This window comes from Lichenostomus cassidix, unplaced genomic scaffold (assembly GCF_008360975.1).
Source record: "Lichenostomus cassidix isolate B80296 unplaced genomic scaffold, HeHo_3.0 HiC_scaffold_478, whole genome shotgun sequence".
NCBI classification, from domain to species: Eukaryota; Metazoa; Chordata; class Aves; order Passeriformes; family Meliphagidae; genus Lichenostomus; species Lichenostomus cassidix.
The window spans coordinates 27,030-50,269 of NW_028147978.1; the positions used below are offsets into that span (position 1 = coordinate 27,030).

General features: G+C 46.1%; 2 protein-coding genes across 2 annotated transcripts in view; one reads left to right on the top strand and one right to left on the bottom strand.

The window, feature by feature from the left end:
• LOC146420468 (uncharacterized) overlaps window positions 1-23,240 on the top strand; it is a 62,207-nt gene that overhangs the window by 20,099 nt on the left and 18,868 nt on the right. The window lies entirely within an intron of this gene.
• LOC146420469 (uncharacterized) lies at window positions 2,708-3,893 on the bottom strand. Its single transcript, XM_085048230.1, has one exon. It carries the CDS (start codon window positions 3,818-3,820, stop codon window positions 2,873-2,875), a length of 948 nt encoding a protein of 315 aa, XP_084904356.1. The 5' UTR covers window positions 3,821-3,893; the 3' UTR covers window positions 2,708-2,872.

The window sequence follows — 23,240 nt, forward strand, 5'->3', positions numbered from 1 at the left end:
GATGTAAATTTTTGCTGAGATGTAATCTCATTTTTGGTGAGATGCACCTGCCCATTTGACTTGTGGAGCTAGGTTGGAGCTGGTTCAATGGTGAATATACTCATTTTCCAAGCAAGGCTGGCATTTAATGCTGAAATCTGTCCTTAGCGAAAAGGTAACTAAATGAGGGCTGAAGGCTGGAATTCCACAGAAAAAGTGAAGAAAGCTGTTTTTGAGGAAGAACAACCATCTGTAAGGCCCCAATTAGCTCACTAACAGGGCTTTTGAAAGGGGTTACAATGGTTCTTGTACTCTGGGTGAAATGCATGGGTGAAATATCAACAAGATATTCTCAAGAGGTCCAAACAACTTTACTGGCAAACTTTAGAAAATGAGGGATCTTTGGCAAAAGGTTTGGTACATCATCCAATCAACATAAAATACTTCTCCAAACATTAACTTGACCCATTCAACTTAGCAAACTCTAAACGTGTCCAATGTTAAGTTACTCAAAATGTTCCAAGAAGAGGAAATTAGAAGGAGAGAAAGAAAGAAAGAAAGAACAGAAAAGATATAGAAAAGCACACATATACATCCCAACCCCTGGGTTCCAGTGGTGTTCAGATAGAAATGTCAAGATGAAGGTAGGTAGGCCTCAGCATGAGGTCAAGACATGTAGCCCCATGCTGAGCCTTAAATACCCCTCAGCCTTCATGGGCCCTCCCCCAGATGGGACTTCTAGTCATTTGGCCACTCAGAAGCTGGGTCACAGCTCCAGGGTGGAGTGTGGGACATTTCCTCCAGTGTGCCAATGATCGGCAGCTCTGCCAGGCTGGGATACAGGCTCTTGGCAAGGTGTGGGGCAGTTCACTGCCTTGCCTAGGAAAGGCCAACCTGTCCTCCTCCACACACACACATCCCAAAATCGCTCAGGACATTGATCTTTCCAGTCTCTGACATTACAACACGAAATTCTGCAAGGGTAAATATGCTGTAGTTTCCAGTGGACAAGTTCTCAGACAGAATAGGAAGGCCGATGTTACTTTGATTCTCTTGTAGGGACCTCCAGTTCATATTTATTAAAAGTGATCAATGAGCACTATGACCAGGACTAGAGGGGCTCTGCCCCCAGCTGAGTGCAGGAAAGAGACAGTCAGCTTTCCTGGCCTGTGTGGATTGATGGTCTGGCACTTCAAGCCCACAGGAGTAGAAGGCTTTGATGGACACCAGTGCAAAATGGACCCTGATGCCATTGAGATATGGAGGGACAGAATCCATCTCTGTTCCTGGGGTGACAGGGGGAATCCCAACATCTGGAAGCTGAAGTGAGCCTTCAGCTCAACCAGCCAGAGATGGCAAAACACTCCTGGCCCAGAGTATATACACAGAGGCCCTGTGTATCCTCGGCATGGATAACCTCAGGAGACAGTATTTCAAGGACCCAAAAGGGCATCCCTGGGCTTTTGGGATAGCTGCTGTGGAGACAGAGGAAATTAGACAGCTGCTCCCTGGTGTCTCAGAGGACCTGTCTGCTGTGGGTCTTTTCTGCTGAGGGTCGAAGAACAAGAGGTGCTGATTGCTACCACAGCAGTGCATTGTCAACAGCACTGCCCCAGCCAGGACTGCATGACCTCCATCCATGAGATGATTCGTGATCTGGAGAGCCCAGGAGTGGTCAGCAAGACTCCGTCAGCCTTTAGTAGTCCCATATGGCCTGTGCATAAGCCTAAGGGAGAGTGTAGACTGGCAGGGGAGTGTCACAGCCTGAATGAAGTCACACCCTCACTGAGTGCTGCTGTTCCAGACATGCTCGAAATTCAGTGCAAACTGGAGTCCACAGCAGCAAAGTGCTGCCACCATCGACATAACTGATGCATTTTTCTCCATTCCTTCATCAGTTTGTTTTCACCTGCAGAGGCATCCAGTACAGCCCCCAGGCTGGAAACATAGCCCCACCATTTGCCATGGCACTGGAAAAGGATGAGGCTTCAGAACACCTGCAGTACATCAATGACATCATCGTATGGGACAGCACAGCAGAGGAAGTTTTTGAGAAAGGAGAGAGGATAATCCAGATCCTCCTGAAAGCTGGCTTTGCCATAAAACAAAGTAAGGGGAAGGGACCTGCCCAGGAAATTAATATTTTAGGAGTAAAATGTCAAGATGCATACCATCAGATGCCAATGAATTCAGTCAACAAAATAGCAGATCTGTTCCCACTGACCAGCAAGAAGGAAACACACACTTTCCTAGGCCCTGTGGGTTTTTGGAGAGTGCATATTCCAGAGTATAGTCAGATGTGGCATGTAGGAATAATTTTAAGTGAGGTCCTGAACAAATGAAACTGTTTCTGCAGTAGCCCTTGAGCCAGTTGGGACAGAACAAGATGTGAAAAATCTAGAGGGTTAACCCTGGCTGGACCCTGGCCAGGCACCCACCAAAGCTGCTGTATCACTCCCCTCTCTAAGTGGGCAGGGATGACAAAATGTGGAGGCAGGCTGAGGGCGTGGTCCTGTGGCAGGACCAGCTGCCCCTGCTGCCCTCTCTGCCTTTGGGATCTGCTGCCCTGTGGGTGTGCAGCTGCAGCAGCATTTCGTGTGGGAGGAGGTGCCGCTGCCATGGCCCTGTGGCTCTTGGAGCCCATGGCTGTGCCCCCCAGCACCTGAGTGCCACCCACGGTGGGGCTTAAGGGGAAAGGGAGGGGCATTAGAAGGGAGAGAAAACAGCACCCAGAGATTTTGTGAGGGAAATAAAAATTTATTCCCTTTTCCTTGAATAAAGTGTTGCAAGAGCCCTGCTAGAGCTGTCGGTGGGGCAGCCTCTGGCAGGCCTGGTGAGAGTCGAAGGGCCTGGGCTCCCTCTTTTGTCAGACATGCTGGGGCTCAGTGGACAATCAGTCCCTGCCCTGGGAGCAGAGGGGCTGTGAGTGCTGCCCTGGGCAGGGGGAGGCCTCTGATGTACCAGCTTCCTCCTCCTCATCAGAGCCTGTGGGGCTGCTGTCAAGAGTCCCTTGCTGGGAACTGCTGGAGCTGTTGGAGCAGCAGCTGCTGCAGCTGCAGCTGCAGCCAGAGCTGTTGCTGCTGAAGCTGGAGCTCCTGGAGTTGCTGGATTTGGAGCTGGGGCTGGAGCTGGAGCTGGCACTGGCCACAGGGCCATTGTTCTCATCCCTGACAGCACCAGAGCGCAGCAGCCTCTGGGCCTCTTTGCTGCACTGGCCCACAATGATGCTGATGACGCCATGCACCAGCGCTGCCGTGTGTTCCTCGAGGAGAGGCTGCAGCACCTCAACCAGCAGCTCGGCATTTGGCCCATGGATGCAAAGGCCATGCAAGATGCTGCTCTCTAAGGCATCTGCCACCCACCACCTGCCCCGGTATATTCCCTCCAGCCTCTGACGTAGCCAGGGCCGCACAGGGTCCAGGAGATGCTGCTGCTGACTGAAGAGTTCTGCCCAGAGCTCGGGCAGGACACTCCCCACAAACTCCAGCCCTGAACCCTCCTGCTCTGCTGAGGACAGTGTCCCCAGTGGGGAAGATGAAGGGGACACCACAGGAGAATGGGAGCTGTTCTCATCCAGGCTGTCAGGAGCTCTCCCTGCCTGGCTGCTGCCATCTGGCAGCTCCTCATGGACTGTGATGGATGTCTCCAGATAGTCATCTTCTCCATGATCAGAAAATCGGACGGTCACTATTGCTCTTCTGCAGAGTGGGCACACTGGATTTCTCTGTGTCCACCGCAGGATACAACCCAGGCAAAACTGGTGGTAACAGGGCAGAGTAGAAGCCATGTCCTTACAAGTGTCCTGGCAGATGGGGCAGTTGTTGTCTGTCTCTGTGGACATTTTTGTGCTCTGCAGCACGTTGTCAAGAGATAAGGATTAGGAACTATTTGCCCTCACTGCTGTCACATCCTGCAGGAAGGAGAAGCTATGGTCACTGGCTGTCCTGGGGCAAGGGAGGAAGCAATGGGCAGGCCCCTGGAGAAGGACACCCTCCCGGCTCCCTGAGTCCCATCACCCACCCCACAGCCACCCCGGTGGGACATTTTCCTGCACAGCTCACCCTCAGTGCTGCATCTGCAGTGCCCGGCTGCCCGAAGCAGGCAGGGCGGGGAAAGAGGAGTGATGGCTCTGAGACTGGCACCAAGATCTGCCAGTAACAGGGACCACCCAGCACTAGAGAAGCCTGGCTTGATCCTCCAGACCTCACAGTCTTGCTTGGATGGAGTTCAGGCTGTAGCCAGAGTGGCCCAGACTCTGTCACCTGTATATAAGCAGTGAGAGATACCTACAATATCATCCACTCCCCCTGTGATGTCACAGTCCACTGCTCAGTGACATCAGCCTTCAGCCCCGGTGACAGCAAAACAGGTATTTGACCTTCTGCCCACCCCAAGATAGGCAGTGAGGGAAGTGAGGTCACAATCCATTGCTCAGGGATGTCACAGTCCACAGGCTGATGACATCACCTTCCTCCACACGGTGCTGTCACAGCGGGCCTTCCATCCCTGTAGGCACATGGTGTCAGAGAAAAAAAGGAAATATCATTTCTTGTTGCTCATGTTATCATGAAAAAATAAATATAAATATAAATATAAATATAAATATAAATATAAATATAAATGTAAATGTAAATATAAAATTAAATATAAAATTAAATATCATGTCATGTTGCTCTCCTTTGGTCACCTGCATCATGTGTCTGTGGCGTGTGTCTCATCGTGCCTTTAAAGGTCTCCCTGGGATACAGTGACAGGACACAGGGGAATAATTCAAAGCTGTGCCAGGAGAGGTTGTCACTGCAACCAGCCAGACAGAAAATTTCTAACACAGTTTTGAGTATTAGAAAGCAAGTATTCTTTAGTGCACCATGCTGGTCACTCAGAGGATCCCTCCTCTAACTGAGTGCACTGAGCATGAGGTGAACAGTTTTTATCATACATCCTGACTACATGCTCATTAGCTATCCCTGCTTGCTTGATGTATATGTATTACTTCATTTTACAAATTTGCACCCCTTATTGGAAGTCCTTATATGGCTCTTTGGGGTCTGTCTTCAACATCCAATGTCCTTTTTCTGTGGCTGTTCCTCGACCCCCGCTTTGGAGTAAGCACAATATTACTGTTTTGCACAATAATTCTGCTTTGTCAGTCTTGCAGAGCTGAGCTGGCATCCTGCATGCATTTTGCATGACTTCTGTTTGCCTAAGTTACATCCTTCATCCATTTCTTCAAGGCTATGCTGCTTTGTTCTGTGGTCCTGATCAAGTCCTCCCTTTTTTTGAGACAAAGTTCCTTATGGGAACTAGCTTCTTAATACATATTTTATAGCATAAGGCATTACAACAGCTATAACACTGAATCAGGATGTAATCATAATAATAATCAGTGATCATTATGGTGACAATTATAGATAGATGTTTTAACCAAGTCCAGCTGGGTAACCATGAAGTTTGGTCCAGATTTTTTCGAATCTCCACGAGGTGTCACCTTGAGCTAAGGGGCTTTGGCCCTTTTAATTGTGGAATAATGTTTCCATGATTTTACTCTGTCCAATTTCAATGCAGTAAAAGTTGTCAGCAGAACTTGGGAAGGTCCCTTCCACTTTGGCTGCAGCCAAATTCCATTGGTCTGGAGATCACCACTGATCACTGCAAACCCTGTAAAGTTTTACTGAGAGAAATGAGGTAATTATTCAAATCAACCCCTCCTTTTATGTGTGTGTTTCCTGAAATGTGTGGTACTTGGTAGGGTGGACCATAGAGCAGCTCCCAGGGGCTGATTTTGCTGGTGCCCTGTGGCTGAGTTCTAATTTGAAGTAGAGCAACAGGTAAGGCTTGGACTCATTTCAGGGAGGTTTCCTGACATATTTTACCTAATTGCAATTGGATTGTGTAATTATTCACTCTACTTTGCCACTAGCTTCGGGTCTGTAAGGAGTATGAAGATCCCAAGCTATTCCCAAAACTTTTCTAACCTCTTCTGCAAAAAAGTGGGAACCTCTGTCTGATGACTTTCCCCAAAGTACCCTGAATCTAGGTGTTACTCAATTCAACAGTATTTTACAACAAGGGAAGTCTTCTGGCCACCCAGAAAAGGTATCCACCAGAACTAGGAGGGATTTATACCTTCTTTTTCCAGGTAATTCAGTAAAATCGATCAGCCATTATTCACGTGGAACACTTCCAGATTTTATGGCTCTTAGCATGACTTTGTTAGCTGTGTTAGGGTTGTTTCTTTTACAAACAATACATTTCTGGCACAATCTTAGCCATTTTAGACCCAATTACAGATTTTTGCAAATGTTTCAAAACTTCTTCAGTACTCCAATGGGTGGCTTTGTGTTTGCAATCCACCATTTCATGCAAGATTGATTCTGGGACTATTCTTTGCCCGGCTTGGATAACTGCCCAGCCTCATGGATCAAACCTTGCTTCTAAGGTTTCAATTAACTGACAGTCCCTGTCTCATTTTTCTTGTTGCCAGGTATCTCTGGCAGGGATATGAAAGATAAAACTTTGTTTTCTAACACGCCTTTTTCTGCAGCCTCATTGGCTAAATGATTCCCCAATTCCAGTTTTGTCTTACCCACACGGTGTGCTCTGCAGTGCACGATGGGAACTTCTGCTGGTTTCTGGATACTTTCAAGTAAATCCAAGATTCATTCTCCATTTTTTATTGACGTGCCTCAAGATGTCAAAAGGTCTCTTTCTTTCCAGATGGCCCCGTGTGCGTGTACTACTCCAAAGGCGTATTTTGAATCAGTTCAAATGTTAACTTATTTTCCTTTACTCAGTTCCAAAGTTCAAATGACTGAAATTCATTCTGCTTTCTGGGCTGAAGCATCAGAGGGAAATGCCCCTGATTCCATTACCTCATGGTGTGGAGTCACTGCATATCCAGATAGTTGGTAGGCAGGTTGAGGCCATGGTCCTGTGACAGGACCAGCAGCCCCTGATGCAGCTGCATTTGGCATCTGCTGCCCTGCGGGTGTGCAGCTGCAGCAGGATTTCCTGTGGGAAGAGCTGCCACCGCTGACGTGACCAGGGACTCCAGGGGCCCACGGCTGTGTCCCCAAGCACAGGGGTGTCACCCACCGTGGGGAAAAAGGGGAAGGGGAAAGGCATTAGAAGGGAGAGACAGCAGTGCCCAGAGACTGTGTGAGGGAAATAAACATTTATTTCCTTTTCCTTGAATAAAGGGTTGCAAGAGTCCTGCTGGAGCTGCCGGTGAATTGGCCTCTTGGAAGGCTGGGGAGAGCCCTGGGGGCTGGGGTCCCTCCTCTTTGTGGGACACTGGACCCCCCAGGCAAGTGGCCTCTGTCCCAGCCAGGAGCAGAGGGGCTGTGACTTCTGCCCTGGACAGAGGGACCTGCCATGGTCACCACCTCCTGCTGCAGACCCTCCTGGTGCCTGTCCTGCCCTGCAGAGTTAGGCACAGGTGGGGAGTAGCCGTGAAACCCAGGGCGGGAGCTTTAACATTGACTGCCCTCGGTGAGTTGTCTGGTAGTGACAGTTTTCCTTTTTCTGCAAACCAAGGCTGTCAGTGTTTCTGTGTTTGTATTAATGACAAGGCTACAGTGTAGGTTTGTGGTTTAACAGAGAGCAAAAAAGAATCTGAATTCTATTGATTTCATCTTTTTCTTTGATGACATTTTTTTCTGTGAAAAGTCTGAAAATCAAGGACATCTTTTTGGAAGTGCTCAGAATCCAGTGTCCATGACCTCGGTAGTAGCTGAGTGACCCTTCAGAACCTTGAACTGACTAAATGAAGACATGAACTCTTTTGGCTTTTTCAAGAAGGAGACAAAAACGAAACCCAAACCTGTTTTCTGAATCCTCTGGAAAATCTGACTTATTCAAGAAAGTATCCTCTGGAATGTGCAGATTTTCTGTTCATCATTCATTCAGATGCTTGTGAGGCCAGACCAATAATGCTCTTTTTATTGGTTTAACACAGCTGATTGAAATAAAATCACTTGAAATTTTGGCCTTGACTTTCAATGATATTTTGAATATGAGAATGTCCATTTGGGGGAGGAACAGAATGCATTTGCACAGTTCCATTATGATTTTTTGTTCAACACACAGTTCCTCTCATTCCCCCTCTTTAGCCTTATGCGTTAAAGTCAAACATCTGCTTTGGAAATGCAGTGCAAATGTAGCTGTTTCTGCTATTTTGCTTAACTTTTTTTTTTTTTTGGAAGAACTGAAAAAAGTCAGTTGTAATTTGTTTTATAGAATTCTTCATCACTGCGGGACTGGAAAAAGACCACAAAAATTTCTCCCACTGTAGATTTTAAAATATTTTAAAATAGTACTATAAAGACTATTTGCCAATATTTATTTTTTGCTTTCTATGTAATTTTATTAAATCTGTACTTTAAAATAAATGCTACCTAGCAGGCTTTCAGTTCGATTACAGCAATTGCTTTTCAGCAGGCTAATTCTCCTGTAGAGAATTTCCTGGAGTAGACAAGAAAAGTAATCATTTAGGAAACTGAGTTTTCCACATTGCTGTGGTGTAGGAATAGTATTTCCCAGTTTAGTGTTCACATTGAAACACCTCAGACCATGTGCCACGCACTGACTTCCCCACCATTTCCTCTGTGGCAGGATGGAGAGTGGAGCACAAACAGCCACAAATCATGGGTTGAGATAAGAAAAATGTACTAGAAACAGCAGTGAAATACGAACACAAACGGTGACAACAACACTAAAAGCGGAGCGTACAAGAGAGGCGAACGAGTCACACACAGTCGCTCACCACACAGAACTCAGTGCCCCACGACTTACAGCTCACCAGCCAAACCCAGAAGGACAATCCCCTTCCATTCCCCCTGCCACAGGTTAGGTGGTATCCAACTAGCCCCCGGTGCTGGCCATGCCCCTTCTGGCTGCTGCAAAAATTAACCCTGTCCTGGCCGGATCCAGGACCCACGATCTGCCCTGTGGGTCCTGGCTGTGGCTCTGGGTGAGAAACCCCCTGGGCATCTGCCCTGGCAAATGGGACTTCAGGACAACCTCTCGCTTACTGACATTCTCCCCTCTGCCCCCACCCCAGCTCCCTTTTTGCCTCCAGAAAACTTTGAACAGAAGGAGCACTTAAAGTACAGTTCTGCACATACTGAACTGGCAGGAAAGTGACCCGCATGTCACTGTTGGCACATGCGCAGCAAGGACAAAGAAAGCTTTTGAGGGGTCTGGGTCTCAAGGCATTCACTCAAGCAATACGGGCCCTCTTTCTGAGAGACACGAGCCACGGTGGAGCAGCGCAGCGTGGGGAACAGGGGGATCTCCTGAGCCAGGGACACCCAGGGGGAGCAGAGAGACGCAGACGCCAGGCGGACACCAAGCGACACCCGCTGCTGGCGCAGAGGCACCGCGGAGACACGAACACGCCGGTGTGAACTTGCTGCGCTTTACTGGCAGAGCCAGGCCTGTGTCGTGGCCGGGGCTCTCCGGGCTCTGGCTCTATGGGGTCAAGCCCCAGGCTCGGCTCAGCGGTAGCGGCGGCGGCGCCTTCGGCTGCGGTGCCGGCGATAGCCGCGGCGGCGGGACTTGGCCCTGCGCCTCCTCCGCACGCCCCGGCGCCGGGAGCGCCTCCGACTGCGGCTCCGGCTCCGGCTCCTGCTCCTGCTCCTGCTCTGGCGTCCTCTCCGACCGTGGCAGGGCATGATGGCTTTGGATGAGTGCCGTGTGTGTGGCTGTCCTGCCTTTTTATGCGAGTGCTGAGGAGGAGCACATTGTGACGGAGCCAACACCACCCGTGAGGTCACAATGACATATGCAATACATATGCATTCTATTCCTCAGAAGTCATTAAATATGCATAAATTGCTTGAGTCTGCACAGTTAGTCTCTGAGGGTCTTCTTGGTGGTCTTTAAAGACCCTGGGTGGTTGCTGAGCTTTTGGTCTTAGACTTGTCACTGTAGTCGTCCATATAGTGGTTGTTTTAGTCTTGGTTATCTAAGATTCACAATATATTCTTGACCAAACTGCATTGCTCTGGCTTGACGTGGTACATAGGTGGTTTCAGAGCACTCAATATTCTACCAACCATAACTTTCTCCTAGGCTATTTGTAACAATTCCCCACTGTGAGACTTTCAAGATTTATCTTGGAAGTCTCACTTCTTAAACTCATTTTCTTATCTATGATAATAATAATTGTTATTACAAATATTTGTAAAGCATCTCATAAAAGACAGAATACATTGAATTACTACACAACACAAAATGCAAACTGCAACAATTCTAACACGAGTTGTAAATAATTCTTTAAGCCATTTAAGTTCTGGTAGCCATGAGAAAAACCAGTCCCACCAAGAGGTACTTTTAGTCTTCTCCCATTCTTGAATTGCCTTTTTTGATTGATGATATTCCAGATTGCTGGATATCAAATCCATCATCATTCTTTTAACAAACCCAGCACTTTGTAACCTTCACCGTTTGCACAAGCTTGATCTTCAAATTTAATAGGTTTTTTCAAGGTTACTCTCTCATGACTTCTCTTTCCTTTTATGGCATTTGTTCTAAATAATTCTACAGCATAAAAGAAGTAGTGTTTTCATGTTTTAACAAATCTGAATGTTAAAATCTCTGCTGGCTCTGTTTTCTCCTCTGGTTGTTCAGGTGTCAGGGCTGGCTTCCCTCGGCTGAGGTGAATCAAGGCATCGATCCTATCCCCTTTTATTGCTGCAGGAAGGTTTAAAAGTACTTGAAATGGTCCTTTCCACTTTTCCTTCAGTGGCTCATTGCTCTGCGTTCTGATGCAGAGCCAGTCCCCAGGTTGATGAGGATGTACCTGAGCATCCTAAGTCATCAGGGATGGTCAAACAACAAACCTGCTGAAAGAGGAGAGCACTTTTCCCAAAGATAATACACACAGTGTTAAATGATCATTTCCTATCCCATTACTTTCTCCAGAAATACTGTGGCTATTTCCTTTCTTTTTAAATATTCCCTGTCCCTGTAGGCTGTTGCTGAAATATGCAAGCATTAATAGATCAAGTCAGAATATTTATTTTTCAGCTATGAGAAAAATGTTTTTGAACCTAGACAAGAACCTATTCCACATGGATACAGTTTTGGTTGATCCCACACTGACTTTTAAGGACTCATTCCTTCAAGCTGTGAAGTTTGTTGCTTTGTTTTTGCATGAAAGTGGCAGGGTTCTTTCACCCTGAAGACATTCACAATTTCACAAAAGCCATGCTCTGCCATCCAAGCTGAAGTAGCCGATTTAGATTTCAAGTTGATTATAAAATATCAATGCTCAGCTCCCTAGAGGGTAAAATGGTGAAAACATTTTTTTCTGTTCCATTGCAATGTTCAAGGAGATTTCCTTGAAGGCAATTTCCTGGATGTGTTGTGAACTCCCTCAAGGTACTGGTTTGCATTCTGAAAGGGCTGTGTTAGCAGCACTACACACTGACATGCCTTGCTCAGACTTTTCTTGAAACCAGGGCAAGTGGGGGTTTGTTTTGTATAAATCTAATACGGGGAGCCTGAGCTTGCTGAGATCTGATATGCACACACTTGATTGCCTTCCAACAAAACCTTAGTTCTGCTTTTAGGAAGTGAATTCCTGATTCTGGGTATCTTTGTTACTTTTACTTTTTTTTTTTTTTTAAAGCAGGGGACAGACAGACAGACTCACGTGATAGAGGAATAATTAATCTCTCAACTGTATTTCTGTAGTTTCCATATAGGTCTACTGAACATTTGTTTTCTTAAATGCCTGCCTGTAGGTAGCGAATGTGAATCACAAGAATAATTCATTCAGGATCAAGGAATATCTATTTAAAACCATCCAAAATGATTTGCCTGGCTACCATGAAGAAGATAGACAGAATTTGAAGTCAATGCTTTCTAGGTAAGTTCTATCTTTTGGAGAAGGAAAAGAGCCTTTTCAGAAAAAATAGCCCTGGGAAATGAAGCATAGCTTCTCAGAAGATGCTGAGGTAGAAGGGAGCCATGAGGGTCATTGAGTCCAACTCCTGGCCCTGCACAGGACACTGCAAGAATCCCAGCCTGTGCCCAAGAGTGTTGTCCAAAGGCTGCTTGAACTCTTGCTGCAGTGACCACTGCCCTGGGGAGCTGTTGCAGTGCTCAGCCACCCTCAGAGCAAGAAGGTTTTCCTGATATGCAGCTTAAACCTGCCTCAACTCAGCTTCATGCTGTTTCCTTGAGTCCTGACAATGAAGGTCTGTTTTCCCTGGAAGAAAAGAACAATGACAGTTGATATTTACGCCTTGTAACATGAAATGTGGCACCATCCTTGCAGAAAATCAGCTCCATCTCAGAATGTCACCAGCACGAGCCAAGTGACATCTCCAGGACTCTCTGCAAGGGACATTCCACCAAGACTTGCTCAGGTATTTTGTGCATTTTTAACATTTTGTGTGTTGTATTAAGTTTTAGCACACTTGCTGGTGGTGCAAAAGCTGTGATGTGAATGGTCAGGAGCAGGCATCAGCACGTTTTGCCTCAGACATTCTGACTGCTGTGACAGGAAGGTTGTGATCAGGTGAGAGGCTCCTGCAGAGGTGGAGCAGAGCTGTGCTGAGGCAACTTTGTGCTCTGCCTGGAGCCTTGAGCTCAGTCACTACCCTCAACTCACTGCCTGCAGAAGAGCTCCAAGGGTTCCAAGGGGTCCAAGGGCTCAAAGGGCTCAAAGAGCTCAAAGGGCTGCTTGTGCATGGCTGACAGAACTGCATGGAAAATCTACTGTAGAGAAGAGGCTGCACCAGGCTGGGGCAGATGGGGCCTCTCGCTCTCTTTTCCATCTCTCTCTCTTTCACTCGCATTGTTTCCTCCAGCTCCGGAGGAAGCTATGCATGTGGCAGGAGCAACACAGTGTCTACAGACTGGGGATATTCTCTGGTCTCTCACTCTCTGCCTTTCTTTCTCTCTCTCCTCCCTCACTCTGCCTGGCCAAAGCACAGCTCTCCTGTTCTACTCCATACTGGCTCCTGAAGTTTGCTGTGGGAGGGGAGAGCTTGTAGCTGTGTGTTGTGGCTTGTGAGGAGCACCTTGGAGAAGGTTCTTGGCAGGAGCTGAGAGCTGCTTGAAGCGCACTGAGCAACAGCAAGGGCTCCTTAGTGAGCACTTGTGAAACTCCCTTGTACAAATTGAAGGGCTTGATAGGCAACAGCTTTGCAGTGTAAAGAATGGGCTGGCTGCTGGAGTTAAGGCAAGTGGACCTAAAAGCACAAGAGTTTCCTGCCTTGGTGTCTTTTTTCAGCCTGATGAGAATTCACACACAAACATCACAGTACTGATGGATTTTGACACTGAGGTACTAATCCTTTCTTTATCTCATAAAAAGCCTAAAACATCCTGGTGTCTCATGAGTAAATCCTGAGGCAGTTTGACAGCAAAAGCTGAGTCATTTTCTGGTGTGTACAAGTGGAAATTGAGCCCTAGACAAAAGCAACCTGACCTCCCCATTTTGGGGAAGCCTTTGATAGAGCTGCTGAAGGGAGTGTCTTTCTTCCAAAGCATTTTTGCTGTAGACTTGGAGAAGGACTTGCTAAGTCCTAAGGTGAGAAAGTAGAAGTGAAATAGAGTGCATCTTTAGCCTCAGTACTTCCTTTTTGGATTGGTCCTTTTAGGTAAGAAAGATATGTTTTAAAAAACTGCCACTTCAGAAATGCTGGGCTTTTTTTTTCCAAATGGGAGCAAAACCTGCTTCTGACCACAGATTAATGAATTATTTTGTTATTGTTGTAGAAACGACTTCTGGCTTCTGAATTCAGTAGTCCTGTGATGAGCAAGAAACAGAGAATTGCTCACCAGCCTCGTCAAGTCGAACCAGCAGCTGGTGGCAACTCTTCTGCCTTGGTCCTGCCTTCAACATCCTGCAGGACTTCGAGCCTGTCTCTGAGTGTCGGCTCCAGTTCCACTTGCATCCGTGAGGAGCCCCAAAATGGCAATTTCCAGAGTTCTAGAACACCAGAACCTAGGAGGAGCACTGAAAAGTCCAAGAAGATCTAAAGGGAACTGGGGAGGCTGAAGCAGTGGTATCCTTTGGATTTCAATGAAGGTATTAATGTGCTGCCTTTGCTAACTCCAGTGTAGATAACCATGATATAAAGATTGGATTATTAAGAGAAACCTGAGCCTGAATGAAGGTTCTAGCAAACCCCTATTCCAGAGTAAGTAGTATAGATGTTATCTAATAGTTAATATGAATTAGGGAGATAGAACTAGGAGGAGAGGGGCAGGGTGTGGGGAAGAGCTGAGCTGAACCTGCTGGTGGGTTAGGTCAGGACGAGCCCTCACTTCCTGCACTGCAGTGTCTCAGGAGCAGCTGCAGCAGTGCTCTTGCATCCCCTCGTGGCATTTGCAGTGCAGGAGGGCAGGGACAAGTGTGTGTGTAGGTGTGAGTGGTAAAAGGCTGCCAAGTGCTGGCAGCTTCAGTGGCAGCAGCGATGTTGGCAAGGGCAGTCAGGCCTCGTGCAGCTCTTGGGCTCTGGGGCACCTCCCGCCTTTCGAGCAGGCCCGGCTGGGCCCTGGGCCATCTTGGATCAGCCAGTGCTGCTGCGGGGCAAGGCTGAGGGGAAATGTGGCTCTGCAGGGAAGCACTTGAGGGAGGCCTGTGCTCGGGCTCTTGCCATGGCATGGCACTGGGTACAAGCCAGTAGTCCGGGCTCTTGCTTTTTAGCTGTCTCCCAGAATGTTGAAATATATTTGTATGTTTCTTTTCCAAACCATCCAGCACACCAGTCAGGTGCATCTGGCCTGGGTTGCATCAGTGGCACAAGTTGTTGCTGTCTTGGATCTGTCTTTCAACTTGTTCAAGTTTTAGAGTTTGTAATAATTAATCTCAGGGTGTTTCGAAGGTTTCATTCCCATGTGGAGGGAGGGTTTATCATCCAAAAACAACCAGGTCCTCAAGCCCAGAGGAGCAGAAGCATTGGTGTGGCAGTGTAGGGAAGTGGCATCTGTTAGTCTCCTTGCCACTTCATCTTGGATTTGTATCATGAGCCTGATAACCCCCACTCGTGTTGATTGCAGGGAGAAGGGAATGGCAAATGCTTTAGTCTCTTCAGCAGATGTAAGCAGAAATTAGTTTTGTCCTTGTTAGGAGCTGATTTGCTTTGGGTTATTGTTGTGGTTTCAGACTTGTCTGGAGGTGGGTGCTGGGGCTGTGTTACAATTGCCTCCATGTGCAAAGCTCCCAGAAGTGTGGTGGCTCACAGAGAAGAAAAGTCTCTAGAGGAAAACTGAGCATATTTGTAGTGTTTCACAAAAGGAAAACCAGACCTGCAGGTCTTGGTAACCACTGAGTCTGCCTCAAGGCTATTTGAAAGCAAAGGACATCAAATCCTAAACTCTGCAGAAATGTTTGCATGCCTTTATTTTCTTTGTCTTTTTGCTTCACAGGGTAGCCCCAGCTACTCGGAGATGAAGAGCAGGTGCCAGTATCTCCACAAGAAGTTGTCCACATTCAGCAATGAAAAGCTGAATTTGACAAGCAGCAAGTGGAGTCCTGGCACCAGTCATCTGCTTCAGCCACATAACATCTATGGCTTTTTCCTCTCAAGCACAAGATTAGTTAGTTTAGTATTTTTCTAGTTGGTCGTTCCAGTAGTGTACGTTAGCATTGGCAGAAGATTTAGTTAGGGTTGAGCTTTTGTAGAAGATGAAGTTAGGGTTGATTAGTTTGTTGAAGATTATAGAAGACAGTACAGAACTTTTCCAATAAAGAATTTTCATTCTCGTTAGCTCCTCCTCTAATTGTGACTTATATCATATTTGGAGTGGCTTTCTTCTGGTCAAATCTTTTCTTCAAGAGTTAGGTTCTTCAAGACTTAGGAAATAATTTTATCAGTTGAGGGTGGAAGCCCATTACCTCCACTTTGAAGTTGTGCACATTGTAGGAAAATATTGTAGCAAAAGGAAATTCTTGATGATAAGAAAATAGGTGTTTTCTGACAGCCCATGCTTTCTTGTTAATGCAAACTCTTTGCCTTAAGTGGTAGAAGGTGCAGACGTTTGGGCAACTCCGTCTCCAACTCCTCTTGTTTTGGAGGGTTGCAGGGGAATGCACAAGGGCTGCTGAAGGATTTTAGCTGCAGCAGCTCCCAGGACTGCTTCTAAATCTTAGCCTCACCTTGTCAGGGATCCAAGGAATATCCAGATCTTTTGCGAGTGTTCTGTAAAACACTCGGACAAGTGCTGGAGGCAAGGTACTTCAACGGGTTTGAAAGATAAATTTTGTTAAAGTGTCCCTACGGAAACTGTGTCCATTTGTAAGCTTTGTTAAAAATAGTCTGTCACCAGCAGTCTTTCCAGAGAGACACAGATGTTGATTCCTGCACAGACCTATTGAGGCTTTGAAGTCTAGGCCTTTTCATAAGTTTCCTCCCATTTATTTCTTCAGCTGACAGGGTAGAGGTGTGGCCAGCAATGCCATAACCTCCTTTTGGGCTAAATTGACTGAGGGAGGACAATATTTGGGAACATTCAAACGGGGCTGTGAATGGCCCTGCCTTCCTTGGAGAGTGGTTTACCATGTTCCTCAACTGTCTCCATGCCAGCCACGTTAAGCCCCAGTAGCTGAGACGTCTTGGGGCGTTTTGTGATTGAACACCTGAACTGTTGTTGCCCTTCTGTTGTCCTTCAACTGAAGTGCAATACAAGGTCACCTCTTAAAGCCTGAGACTTGGGTCTTTTGTTTGCCCTGGCCAGGGGTTGCTCCTCCAGCTGCGCAGTGCAGCAGCACAAGGAACGCTGCCGTGGGGAGCAGGGGCTGAATTCTGCTGGGGTGCCTCCCTCCCCTTGGCCTGGTGACTGCTGCTGCCTGACAGAGTGTGCAAGAGTGCTGCTGTGGAGAGTGGGCTGAGAGAGAGGTTTTACCATCAGAGATAATTTTTTGTGTCACATTTCTCTTTGCCTGTAAACTGCCTTTATGATGCGCAATGTCAGCAAACTTATTTGGCATGCTTGTTTCTGGCTGTCGTTTCAGTCCAGATCCCTCAAAAACATACCAAAAATAAAGAACATCTACACCAAACAGGAAAAAACACAAAATGCAACACACTCACTCAGAAAAGATCTTCTAAAGTTTACAGTGAAAAATTCTCCAATCCAGTAATTTATAGCTGCTGGAAAGCTACTCTACATTCCTGTTAATAATGATTTCATGAGCTCAGAAGGCTCTGCATAACTTGGATCTATCTCTGCAAGGTCATAGTTGGGGAATAAAGCAGGAGCATTCCTGACTGCCAGAAGGCTGCTCAAGACCCTTGGGAGTGGGGCAGGGCACAGTGACCTTGGCAGAGGAAAGTGTTGGGGGATTGGCACCCTGCTGGTTTCAGCAGGAGCCTGTCACCACTCCTCTGTCCCTTGCCAGCTCACAGCTGGGATAAGCCATGGTACAAGACAGAGCTGAGCACCCCAGCTTGCAGCGCTGCCAGTGAGGCTCCACCTGTGTGTGGGGTGGTCCCCAGCTATTGCTGCAGGCGATAAGACTCCCCCTGCATCCCATGGAGTCCACAAGGATGCAGAAATCCACCCCCAACCCATGGGGAGGTGCTCGTGCCAGAGGAGTGGGTAGATGCCTGGAAGAAGCTGTGATCCAGTGCAAGTCTCATCAAAAGAGTTAAAGCTGCAAAGGCCTTGCAAGGGAGAGAAAGGCCTTGCTCCTGGGATGGAAGCAGCCTGGCCTTGGCTCGGGAGAGTCTGCACCCTATGGACAAGAGGACTCATGTAGCAGCAGAATTCAGGCGGGATGTTGCTTGTGAGATTGGACCCACGCCATGAAGTTCCCATAGGACTGTCTCTCATGGGAGGGACCTCATGGCTAAGTAGAGGACCCCTCTTCCTGATGGACTGACCAGAGAGATATAGACCCGTTTCCCTGCCCTCCTCGAGCTGTTGGTTGGAAAGAGGGAGGGAGATGAGCAGAGAAACAGTGTCTTAAGAGGGAGAGGGGTGAGCAGAGAAACAGTGTTTGTAGTAGAAGAATTGCAGTGATGAATAGATTTATGGATGAAGAAAATACCACGCATACCCTGCCCACTACCCAAGCTTTTGGTTGGAAGGAGGGAGGGGGGTGAGATAAAAATGGTATCTTAAGAGGGAGGGGGGTGAGTGAACAAATGGTGTCTGAAAAGCTTATTTTTACCTCTCATTTACCCTGTGACTCTTAGGTAATTAATTAATTAATTAGGTAATTAGTTAGGTAATTAAATCTCATTGCAAATTTAAGTTTGGAGCCTGTTTTCCCTTTTTCTGTGCATCCTGCCATCAGTCTCCTATCTCAACTCATGAATCTTGTGTCCATTTAACAGTTTTGTTTCTTTCCCCTCTCCTGCACGTCTGTGGCAGGAGAGAGCAGAGGTTCTGGCATTTAGTCAGGGTCAAACCCTGACAATGGCATTGGTTCTAAAGAACTCTACACAGCAGAAAAGAAGTCATAGTTTCATGCTTTAACAAGCTGAAGCTTGAAACGTTACTCATTTCTCTTTTTAGATTCTGATTTGTGCTCTCAACCTTTCTGCTGGCATAACACCGGCATGGTTTTGTAGGTCCCATTGAACTGTGAGTGTTGTGCATCAATTTTGGCCAGTTTGAGCTATGAAATGAGAATCTCTGTCTGATGACATTCCTAACACGATCCTTAACCTGAGGATGATTTCTTTGATTATAACTCTAGTTACTTCTCTAGCTTTGTTGGTGTGACAAGGAAAAGTCTCTGGCCATGCAGGAAATGTGTCTACCAAACCTCATTAATACCTAGAGTTGTCTTGTTGAGGTAACTCAGAAAAACCTCTTTGGCATTAAGCTCCTGCACTCTTTCCTTTTTTTGCCATCCCTAATGGCAGTCTCTTGTAAAACTGTGGATTGTACTGGAAGCAGATTTCACATTTGCTGACGCCACTTGTCACAATCCCTGTCAGCCTAAGACTAAATACCTGCCTTTGCAAATTGTCTACCATACCTTCAACACCCCAAGGAGTTTCTTTATGTTTCTCTTCTACAATTTGTCTCATTATTGCTTGAGACAATCTGACTTGTTGATTTGTTGTTAGCTACCACCCTTTGGGATTCATTCAGGTATTTCAGGGTTTTGCCAATTGATTGTCTTCAACATAGCATTCTGTGAGTGATTTTGAAAGGTTCCCAACTTTGGAAAGAATTGCCACCAAGATGTTTTGTTCTGCCACCTCTCTAGCAGTTTTGTCTGCTCCTTGGTTTGTGATGTTAACTGGTGTTTGCTTGAACTGGTGAGCTTTGCAGTGCATTATTGCTACTTTAGCAGGGAACTGCAGCCTCCCTAAGCTTTCCATATTTGATTGGAGATCCTGATTTCTTGCAGAATGATTGAGGAGCACAGCAGGGTCCAAGCAGGTGCTGTCTTTAGCACCAAATCTTCTTTTTCCAGGAGTACCACCTGTGACTTTAACAGGATTCTGCTCAGGGATGACCAGTGACTGAGTTAAGGTGCAAGTGAGACAGTATTCCAAAGTCAATAGGACAGATGTTTTTTGACAGTAAATGTGAACTAGAGAGATGGAAAGAAATAGGAGGAGAGAGGCAGGGTGGGGGGAAGAGTGAGATTAAATAGGAAGATATCAGCAGCACATGGATTCTGCTGTGGTGTCTGACACTCCTTCTTCATCCTGGTCTTCTCAGTGGTGGGGCTCTCAAGTCGCTCTGGAGGTACCACTGTTATACTGTCCAAGATTTGAGGATCCAGAGGGCACTCCCAGATGTTCCCAAAACTTGAGCTGGCATGGATGTAGCAGTCATTTCCTTTCCCACCTTCTCAACACTGGAACTTTTGTCAGGCATCCTAATTTCAAACCTTCATCTCTGTTCAGGGTAGCACTTAGCACATTTCTTTTTGCCATCTGTGCTTCCCTCAAATTCCTGTTGTGGTGGCTTATCTTATGGCAACATCCTTCTTCGGCAGTATTCTCAACTAGCTCATTGTGCTCTTCTTGCCCCTTGTGAAAAGGCAGCTTGGAAACAGGGTCTTGGTGAAGGCACCACTATATTTTACTGCTCTGAAATAAGCCTGGCTTCATGGTCATGAAAAATCAAGACTTTTTCCTGCCTCTGCATTGCACTGTGACTCTTGGTTTAAAAGAAAACAAAATCAAAGTCCAGAATCTGTGCTGCTGGAACCTTATCTAAAATTATATTCATTTTTAGAAATTCTCCCTCTGAAGTACAAAACCAATCAAGAAGAAAGAAATGTAAAATAGGTTCCTGTTGGGACAACCTAGTGAAATGGAAGAGCCAGCTACTAGAAAGTCAAAGGGAATGGATTTTTTTTTCCATTTGATTTCCATTAAACTGGCAGTTGACAGAGACACCCCTTTTCCATCAGCAAGTTTTCAAGTCTGCATGTTTAGAGATAGAAACCTGGCACACATTTATTGCACACCAGTTTGCTGAAACACTGTCGGAGTTTAGGGAAGGCCTGGAATTTTTCTCCATCACTGTTACTAAGCAACAAAGAGTTGGGTGTTTTAGAGCCATCAAGTCTTTTGTAAAAGACAAAAGGTGTGCTTGGGCAGGGCAGGGTAAGGGAAGAGCCGGCCCTTGGAACGCTCTCTCGTGGTTCGGACGCGGGGAGGAAAGGCTGCTCTTTGCTTTTCGACTGTGACCAGAGGAAATCTGTGTCCTGTTTTTTTCTTCTCCTGGCTGGGTGAGCTTTGATTCAACCTTTTTTTCCCACTGGGAAGGGCACGTTTCCCCGGGCTGCGTTTCCTCGCAGCTGCTGCCGGGAGAGTCCGGCTGCCTCTGCTGCCTGCCCCTGCCCTCTGCCAGACGAGACCGCGGCGTCTGCTGAGACTGCAGAAATCCTTGCTACTTTGGTAGCTAGCCGGGGAAAGAGCCAGCTCCTGCCCCTGCTGCCCTGCTTTTTGCCGCTCCGAGCTGCTTTGCCTCCCTGCACGCTTCTCAGCCTGCCCGCCATTACCAGCTGCCTGAGGCTGACCTGACCATGTGCCACAGCGCCACCTGCAGCCGCTCGGGAGTCATCGCACCTGCCCTGCCCGGCCGGGAGCTCAACAGCGCCCCTGCTGGCTGTGACCGTGATTGCACCACACGGGAGAAGGCTCAGCAGCTCACAAGTCATCTGCTATTGGTTTCTGGTTCTAGTTGTGGTTGCTATTATTGTTATTGCTTGTTTATAGATACTAGTAAAGAACTGATATTCCTTTTTTTCCATACCTTTGCCTGAAAGCCCTTGATATACAAAATTGAATAATTCGGAGGGAGGGGAAAAAAAAATCACATTCTCTGTCCTAAGGGAGGGTTCAGCCTCTCTTGGCAGACACCTGTCTTTCAAACCAAGACAAATATAGAGGAAAGGCTCTACCTTTGCACATATACACCTCTGTATTATTAAATTTTAGCCTTTGCTGAGGATGTTGCCCAAGATATGGAATTACGCTGTGAAGAAGCCCATGGTCTGTGTCTGATATGGGTGAAACAAAAGAGATACAATGAGCACAGCTTTGGAAAATCCAAGTAATAATGCAATGTCATTTCAGGGCATCCACCAAAGTGAGGAGGACTAAATGAAAAATCAGAATGAGAGACTGATTATCCAGACAGAGTAGGCAGTAACATGTTTGTTTGTTCCATGGTAAACCACCACCAGTTTTCAGTCATTTGAAATCATCTTTTCTAGTCTGGATTTGACAAGGGTGACTGAACTCAAAACAGGACTAACTGCACTGATGGAATCACATGGATCTATCTCAAAAAGGGATTTGCCCAGGATGCAACATCCATCATAGTCTGGAGGTGGAACAAGAAGGAATGTAATTTGTCACTGTGGCAGCAAAATAAAACTTGTGTATCTGTATTAAGCTGTCTGGGTAAGTTAGTGGCCAGTCTAGTGGTGAAGGTTGACACATCAGATCTTTTGCATGACAGATGAGGAATTTTCACAGCTGAGAGAGAAAACAGTCTGTTATGAAGGTTTTCACATTTATAAACTAAAACAGGTTCTGCAATGCAGGCTTTAATGCAGGCACTCCCTAGGGAAAAATCCTGCTACAGAAAAAAGGTGTCTTGTTATGTAATAAAGGTTCTTCAAGGGGCAAAACATGAGTGTTTGAGCTTTCTTTGACAGAAAACAGAAGAAAAGGCATAGGGTTTTTTTGCAGTTTTCCAAAATATTCTCAGAAAATAACTCACACAGCTTCTGTTCAAAATTGGGACTATAATAAATACCCGGATTTATGAAAAATAGGCATGGCATCTGACATCATCACTTAGAAACCTATCCAAGCAGCTGGAGAATATTATTGCAACCACATATTTTGGTTGTAAAACTTCATATAAAAATAATATCTATGTAGCAGGAAAGTATTCTCTTTTTCATGAACAATAGTTTATGCTCTATATGCTGTCTCTAAAGGAAGAATATAAATGGACTCTCCACGACCTACATCTAGAACCAGTTTTTACAAATAACACTTTTCTGTACCATGTCTTAGTAATCTGTCCAGTATCCACTAAGAAATATCAATAAATCTCCTTGGAGGCGCAAAGGGTCAAAATCAAGCTTTAATCTAAAGAATAATGCTGAAGCTGCAATAACAGAGATACCATAACAGTGTAAAAATTTCTATGAACCAGACCTTTTGTTAAAAACAGAAAAATATATATCAATGTATGTTAGCACATCTGTGTCAAACTAATAAAAACCTCATCATATGAAAATCCAAGGTATCAGATGTCCCTGTAGGAAGAAGACAGAAGAGAGCAGGGCTCTTGTTTAATTTCAAGTGATGGGCAATGCTGAAGACACAGATGTCCTTTGCACAGTTTCAAATTTAGCAGTGACTTATCTTGACCAATATATACAAAAGGTAGAACAGAAACACTGACCTTTGCAAAATTATTCATGCTTTGCTTTTAGTTTTGAGACTTTTTTTGTAGCGGGAGTTTTTTGGGTTTTTGGATTTAATTTTTATGGATTTTGTTTTCAAGGCATAACGTGCAAGGAAAGCACAACAGGTGGCCTGAAATTTTGTGCAAATTTTTGCTCAACTTGGGCTACAATGGATGATGTCACTAAATCTTAAAACAATTGTAGCAAGCAGTCATGCCATGCCTATGTCCCTTAAAAAAAAAAAAAAAAAAGCTCTGAGAAAAACAAGAATGAGGCAGGAATTCAATAGAAAATTATTATAACTGTTATCAAGCTGAGCCACCTAGCTCCTTTCTGTGCAAATATCACATCTCCAAGCACCATGCCTAATGGAAATGCTGAAGAACAAATA